This window comes from Aquarana catesbeiana, linkage group LG01 (genome assembly GCF_042186555.1).
Source record: "Aquarana catesbeiana isolate 2022-GZ linkage group LG01, ASM4218655v1, whole genome shotgun sequence".
In the NCBI taxonomy this organism is placed as follows: Eukaryota; Metazoa; Chordata; class Amphibia; order Anura; family Ranidae; genus Aquarana; species Aquarana catesbeiana.
Genome location: NC_133324.1, coordinates 657,649,317 through 657,657,536, shown reverse-complemented (window position 1 = coordinate 657,657,536; position 8,220 = coordinate 657,649,317). Strand labels below are relative to the sequence as shown.

The following is an 8,220-nucleotide window of genomic DNA, read 5'->3' as shown; positions in this document are numbered from 1 at the left end:
ACTATTGATAGTTGGTCTCTGTGCAAGTATCACACAAAACACCCAAGAATGGTGATAAGAGAAAAAAAGGGCAGCCTTCTACCTCCACACAAACTGCCGCTTACTGGCTCCCGTGGATCTCTTAATTATAGGAGATCATGCACGCCTGTGGCTTGATACCCAGCTGGGGCCTTTGATTGCACACGTCAGGATCCCAGCGCCTTGGCAGGAGTTTTGTAGCTTATACAGGAAGGTTGTAACAGATGTTTCCCAGAAAAGAATAATGGAAAACTTCCACAGCGTAAAACCTCAAGGTATTTATTTTATAAAAAATAATAGGAGGTATTGCACTTACATTCATAAAAAATCATCATAAGCAGAGTAAAAACAAAGCCGTCCGCCTCTCGGTAGCAGCCCGTAGTTCCGGGACTTGCGTGTAACGCGGTGATGTCAGCACACCGCTTCTCCCTACGCGTTTCATCACACCTGGGGCAGCTGCAATGTAGATTTGTAAGTGTTCTCTAAAGCTGTCCATCTTTGAAGCAGCATTTTGGATACATGCTACAGATGCACCACTTTACAGGCAGAGTAAGCCCCCCCCCCCCCCCAAGTTATTAGCTTTTAAGCAATTTTGCATTTTTAAAGGCACTTTTCGTTTCTGGGGTTGTCCAAATTGGTGACATTGATATATGTCCCTTAGGGTGGGACCTGGGCCCCCATACCCATTTTAAGGCCAATAACTAGAAGATAAGCTAGCCAAGTGGGGACTAGCAAAATTTAACAAGTCAGTTCCCATAGACTGCAATGGTATTTGTTGTATAACTTTTGTCCATATTAGGCTCTTTGTTTGCCCCCTGGACCAGGGGGGTGTTTGTTCCATCTGTAATTTTGTGGCAGGCTTATTTTGTGCTAGCTGCATTTGGGTTGTTTTTTGGGTTAGTAATTTAACCACTTCAATACCGGCGTATAGACATATGACGTCCACAGATGGGATCTCCCATCCTGGGTGGACGTCATATGACGGCCTCGGGTTCCCGGCCGTCTAGGGGGCGCACGCGCGCGCCCGCCGCGTTGCTCGGGACTCAGTGCATGTGCCCGGAGGCCGCGATGTCCGCTGGGCACCGGCGATTGCCCGTTAACCGGGCCGGACCGTGGATCTGTGTGTGTAAAGGTGAGAGGAGAGCGATCTGATCCCAGTACAGCGGAACACTGATCGGTCTCCTCCCCTTGTACGTCCCCGCCCCCTACAGTTAGAAGCATTCCCTAGGAAACACATTTAACCCCTTGTGTCCCCCTAGTGGTTAACCCCTTCACTGCCTGTCACATTTACACAGTAATCAATGCAATTTTATAGCATTGATCGCTGTATAAATGTGAATGGTCCCAAAAATGTGTCAAAAGTGTCCGATGTGTCCGCCATAATGTCGCAGTCACGAAAAAAAATCGCGATCGCCGCTATTACTAGTAAAAAAATAAATAATTTTTTTTAAATAATGCCATAAATCTATCCCGTATTTTGTAGACGCTATAAATTTTGCGCAAACCAATCAATATACGCTTATTGCGATTTTTTTTTTTTTTACCAAAAATATGTAGAAGAATACGTATCGGCCGAAACTGAGGAAAAAATTTGTTTTTTTAAAAAAAAATTGGGATATTTATTATAGCAAAAAGTAAAAAATATTGTGTTTTTTTCAAAATTGTCGCTCTTCTTTTGTTTATAGCGCAAAAAATAAAAACCACAGAGGTGATCAAATATCACCAAAAGAAAGCTCTATTTGTGGGAAAAAAAGACGTCAATTTTGTTTGGGTACAACGTCGCACGACCGCGCAATTGTCGTTTAAAGTGCGACAGCGCTGAAAACTAAAAATTGGTCTGGGAAGGAAGGGGGTGAAAATGCCCTGTATTGAACCATTTAAGGACAACCTTAACAGGTGTACCCACTTTGAAGTTATGTCTCTATATTGGGTGAACTTGCATTTTTGTGTATTTCATGGACTGTGCATGTGTTTTTCAATTGCCTCATTAGCACACAAACCTATGTTATATAAAGCTTGCAGACAGCATTCTTTACCTCGCCCTGAAAAGAGGCAAGATTGTGTGAGGGGCCGGCAAGAGTACATTTGGGTGTCCTTATGAGTTTTTAACACAGATGTGTTTTAGAGCAAGTATTTTTTACTTTTGTTTTGTTTGTTTTTTGAGGGGGGGGGGGGAGATTTTTCACTGAAATATTTTTGATGTTGTCAATCTGTGTTGTTTGTAGGTTGTTAGTTTCACTTTTAATTGTCTGTGCTGCATTATTTTGCAAAATCTTCCTCAAGCTGTTGTGACTAATAAATGTTTAAATCCTTAAGAGACTGTCCGTTTGTGGGCACAGTCCATTTAACTCCTGTTAATTTCCTCTGCAAAATGGTCAGACCTCAAAACCATATTCTGTTAGGCTTAATGTACACGGGACATTTTTACAACCTCTCCTGAACGATTTAGCTTGACAGATAGTATCCCACGTCTAAAACGTCCGTTTTGCCACGTTTACATGCCGCGTTTGCGTTTAGAAGCGTTTGAAAAAAATATATATATATATATTTTTTTTTTTTCAAAATAGCCAAAAATGAAAAATGTATGTAGGCACAGGACATGCCCCCTGCCACACCCCCTTAAAGGAGAATTAACCAAAAAAAAGGTTAAGCAAATCCACAAGGGCTTTTTTTTTACCACTACTATTCCTTTATATTGGCCTTTAAAATTTACAAATGCAGCAATTTAGAAATTGGATGAAAGATTTAGCACTGGGAAACTTTTTGAAAGATAAAAAGTGCATTTTATATACATATAGATCGGACCAAAATGAGGGACAGAGGAACATTGCTCCAAATTGTTTGAAATCAGGGACAGTCCCTCGAAATCAGGGACAGTTGGGAGCTGTGCGCTACCACTGTGATTATACATATCGGGAGCCCAGCAGCGGATACCGCGGACTCGATTTCCGCCGGTACCCGCTAATTAAAGAGGTCACAGGCAGAACGACAATCTGAATGTAAACAAGGCAGATTGTCATTCTGTCAGAAGAGAAGGTAATTGGTCCTGTGTTTGCAAAGCAGGAACACTGAGCTTTGCCTTATCTAGTCAAAGCACTTCCCCCACAGTAAGTAAGCACAACCTAGGCACACAGTTAACTCTTTGATCCTCCCTGATGTTAACCCCTTCCATGCCAGTGTCATTAGTACAGTGGCAGTGTATATTTTTTAGTATTAGTGTCACTGGTCCCCAAAAAGTAACAGGTGTCCGATTTGTCGGCCACAATATCGCAGTCCCGCTATAACTCACTGATCACCGCCATTACTAATAAAAAAATAAATGAATAAAACTATCTCATAGTTTGTAGATGCTATACTAATCAATATGCGCTTATTGGGATTTGTTTTACCAAAAATATGTAGCATATGCACATATTGGCCTAAATTGATGAAGACTTTTGATTTTTTTTACATTTTTATTTGGGTATGTTTTATAGCAGAAAGTAAAAAAATACAGTTTTTTTTTTCAAATACAAAATGGCCTGGTCACGAAAGGGGGGGTTTGCCTTGCAAGCAAAGTACATTTGAAAGCCAATGCGTGAAATAGAAATGTGCAATAACCAATAGTAAACACTGGGTGGCAGCACACTCTCTGAGCCCACATAGCCTGTTCCTAGCACGCTGACTCTGCACGCTTACTTCCTCTACGTCACGTGACTGTTGTCAGTCCAAAGATCGTAGCCATTGATTTCATCCTATCGGGTATTTGAGGTAAGCACTTGTCATTTGTCAAAGCGCTATTCTATTATATAGCAGCATGTGGACTGCAATGCTGGAAGAAACAAGCAGTGTTGTGCTTTATAATCCTAAACTCTAGCTCTAGTAAATGCTGTATTGTATGTGTAACAGAAGCCCAACCACAACATGCACTGGATGTAATGGAATATAAAGGTAACACCAGGAGAAAAAGAAGGAAAGAAATAAGAGCTTATTGCAGAATCCTAATTTACAGTGATGGTTGGTCAGTGTGCTTTTCTGTTTATTATGTCATCAAATACTGACTAGACTAACACCACAGGCAAAACTTTTTTTTTTTTTTTGCATTTTGGATGGGAGGGTTGCGGAGATTTCCCTTCACTTCCTGTCCCGTAGCCAAACAGGAAATCCCTGCAAATTAACCACTTGCCTACTGATTAAATAGTAACTTAAAATAAACGTATTAATAGTTTATAAAATTTATATAAGTAAATAATAAAAAATCAGCTGGAAAATAATAACCAATTGCTTACTGGGCACTTTTACCCCCTTCCTGCCCAGGCCAATTTTCAGTGCCTTCACACTTTGAATGGGAATTGCGCGGTCATGCAACACTGTACTGTACTGGTATTTAATTAGCTCTGTGTTTTTTTTATTTTTTGCTAAATAAAGACCAAACATTTTGAAAAAAACAACCAAAAAACTTTCATAGTTAGAAAATTTTGCAAACAGGTAATTTTTCTCCTTCACTGATGTGCATTTATGGGGCTGCACTGATGAACACTGATAGGCAGCACTGGTGGGTAAGGATGAGCTCAGGCGTGTTCGCAAGCTGCATGTGCCGAGCCCGCCAGGAAGTCAGCACGGTGCTGCGATAATCACAAGCAGTGAGAAATTTCCCGATGTGCGGCTGTAGAGATTGGGAAATGTCTCACTGCCTGTAATTAGCGCAGTGCAGTGCCGACTTCCTGGCAGACTCGGCATGTGCAGCTTGCGAACACGCCGGAGCTCATCCTGACTGGTGGGAATTGATTGGCAGTACTTGTGGGTACTGTAGGGCCTACACTGATGATCAGTGCCCTGATTATCCGTGTAGATGTCCCTTTTTAGGGAAGCCGCTTACCGGCTCTCTCTTCTCCGATTCTCATGCTGTCAGCACGAGGAAAGGAGTGTCGATAACTGGCTTCTGTTGACAGCTGTGATTGGACACAGCTGATCACGTGGTAAAGAGCCCCTGATTGGCTATTTACCTCAATCTGTGATCAACAGTGTCCTCTGGACACTGCAATCACAGAGCTCGCCGCCCGCACCCCGTGGGGGGCACGATCACGGGATGCCGTCATGTGATGACATCCCAGAACTAGCTGGCTGCGCTGTAGTCATCACTCAGCTATAGCGTGGTCGGCAAGTGGTTAAGGGAATTCCTTGGGGACCCCCAGGTCACCAGAACTAGTGTCCCCTTTGGCCATTGCCTCTCTTACTTTTCTGGGGATAACCCAAAATTTGGAATATATATATATATATATATATAATTTTTATTTATTTTTTTTTTACTTTTAGTGATAATGATAAACAGGACAAATAGAGAGGGTGAATCTCCCTAACAGAGGGAAAGACAGCAATACAAACTGATAAGTGTTCTAATCCATCTCCACCCTACCCAAAACTAAAAAAAAAAAAAAAAAGTTTTGCCTTTAGTTATATTTAGGTATCAGAGTAACACAGTGTAATCCTGAACTAAGATGTAAGGCAGTTGCTTTACTCTATGTAATAAATCACCTAGTGAGATTTAGAGTGCTGCTTACGTTTTGCTTCCTTCATACATGCTAATGACATTTTTAAATGAAACCTTACCAATTTCATGACATACCTTACTTTAGACCTAATGCTGTCTTAACTGGGTCTCTGTGCTTCTCTATGCAATGCTGGTAGATCATGGCTAATGGGATGGGCAGGGTGTTCTACTTCCTGACAACATCACAGCAACCTGCCTTGGTACTCTTTATCGGGAGCTCTAAGCTCAGCTGTAAGCAGTGGGCTGGCTCTTGAGAAAAGTTATGCAAAATTTTAAAATGCCCTGATGGGTGGATATTAGACCTGCACGATTAATCGTCAAGAATCGTTATCGCGATCTTGACTAAAGTGTTTCACAATTCTTTCTATGCAAAGAATTCTATCTGCTCTTCTGAAGCCACAGCCTTCAAAAGAAAGGAAGAGAAAAACCGGCAGTCTGCCAAGAAACAAAACATTCTTTATCAGTTGAACTTAAGTATAAATATTGTAACAGTTTGTCAATGGAATAGAATCCTGTGTAAGTGAAAAAAGTTTAACCACTAAAACACTAAACCTTTTTCTGACATTTGTTGGTTTCAAATTAAAATTTTTATTTTTTTTTGCTAGAAAATTACTTGGAACCCCCAAACATATATATTTTTTAGTAGACACCCTAAAGAATAAAATGGTCGTTGTTGCAATATTTTATGTCACACTGTATTTGCACAGCGGTCTTTCAAATGCAATTTTTTAAAAATTACTTTAATTAAAAAAAAATCTAACCGGTAAAGTTAGCCCATTTTTTTTTTTTTTTTTTTTTTTTTGTATAATGTGAAAGATTTTACATTGCGAGAATCGTGAGAGAATCGTGATCTTTTTATTCTAAGCAAAAAAATTGTGATTCTCATTTTGGCCAGAATCGTGCAGCTCTAGTGGATATCAGTCTGGAGGAGCGGGCATTCCTAGACAGGCTGTATTTGCACGCAGACCACTCTAGGTAACACGCACGTGACGCTGAACCTCTGTGATTGAACAAACTGAATTTCAGCGAATGAAGGGGACATGCCAGGGACAGTCTAGAGAGGAAGGAGCTAGATGATCCTGGATGTCCTTCAGCCAGGAAATGAAGTGGGTTCTATATGACTTGCTGCAACCTCCAGTGCACACAATGGGAAGTGAAATCAGAATGAGCAATGTCAGTACAGTAGAGGAGGAGCCTGTGCACTGAAGGTAAGACTGGAGTTCAATTTAAAGGGCCCATTTACAGCACAATTCCCGTATTGACTGCACATTTACGGTGCATTTTTTTAAAATATATATATTTTTATTTAAATTTTTACAAAGTTGCATTTACGTGTGTGCATGTGTTCATATGCATTTGCAGTGCATTCCAGTGTACTAAAATGTGGTACTTTTTTTTTTTTTTTTTAAACGCACATGATGGCACTACAATGGTATAAACTAGGCTCATTGAAATACATCTATTTTTCTAGTGAAGTCATACTGCTCTTACAAATGCACCCAATAGCATGTGGTGAAAAAAATCCCTAATGCAGAACTAAAATCCACAATGCTTACCTCTACTTCAACAGTCTGATGCTCATGAGGTCGCTCTTGCTGGCACCTTCTTCCCGACTTCTGCCCGAGAATTGTCTTCGGCAACCTTAGCCAGTGTGGGATGACGTCACTCCCGAGCATGCACACGACTTCCTTTATCCTGGCACACAGGCGCACTGTCTTGGATTATAAACTGAGCTGCCCATGCGTGTACATTTTAACCACTTCAGCCTCGGAAGATTTGGCTGTTGAATGACCGGCCATTTTTTGCAATTCGGCACTGCGTCGTTTTAACTGACAATTGCGAGTTTGTGCGACATTGCACCCAAACAAAATTGACGTCCTTTTTTTCCCACAGATAGAGCTTTCTTTTGGTGGTATTTGATCGCCTCTGCGGCTTTTATTTTTTGCGCTATAAACAAATAATAACGACAGTTTTGAAAAAAACACAATATTTTGTACTTTTTGCTGTAATAAATATCCCCATTTTTTTTTTTTTTTTTTTAAACAAAACATTTTCTCTGTTTAGGCTGATATGTATTCTTCTACATATTTTTGGTAAAAAAAATCGCAATAAGCGTATATTGATTGGTTTCCGACAAAACAGGGGATAGATTTATAGCATTTTATTATTTTTTTATTTTTTTTACTAGTAATGCCGATTACTAGGTGCCGATCTGCGATTTTTATTGTGACTGCAACATTATGGTGGACACATCGGACAATTTTGACACATTTTTGGGACCATTGGCATTTACAATACAAATGCACTGATTACTGTAAAAATGTCACTGCCAGTGAAGGGGTTAATTGTGTTCCCTGGGAGGTGATTCTAACTGAAGAGGGAGGGGACTGACTAGAGGAAGTGACAGATCATGGTTCCTAGCTAATAGGAACACACGATCTGTCATTCCTCTCAGAGCAGAACATAAATTTGTGTGTTTACATACACACACTACCATGTTCTGTCCCTTGTGCTGGCTCGTGGCCGGCGGTTATCGCGACCGTCGGCCACGAGCATCGGTACGCCCGCTGTGCAGCAGGCACATGCGTGCACCTGCTAACCCGATCCCACGAGCCGATGTATAGCTATGACTGTTCACGGGATCGTGCCGACCTGCCGCAGTATAATGACGG

The 8,220-nt window shown here is 41.0% G+C and overlaps 1 protein-coding gene across 4 annotated transcripts in view; it reads left to right on the top strand.

Annotated features, from left to right (window-relative positions):
- Positions 1-3,623: 3,623 nt before the first annotated feature.
- The window catches only part of BDH2 (3-hydroxybutyrate dehydrogenase 2), a 61,670-nt gene continuing 57,073 nt past the window's right edge, over positions 3,624-8,220 (top strand). Inside the window, exon 1 of one of the 4 annotated variants that reach the window (XM_073601757.1) lies at positions 3,624-3,768. Coding sequence is in view for 2 of the 4 variants with exons in the window: in XM_073601742.1 (XP_073457843.1) it covers positions 3,936-3,948 (13 nt within the window). In the remaining 2 variants the exon portion in view is untranslated. Of the gene's footprint in view, positions 3,769-3,906; positions 4,019-8,220 lie in introns of those variants that run through there. The other 3 variants (XM_073601733.1, XM_073601742.1, XM_073601749.1) reach the window with 3 other exon arrangements.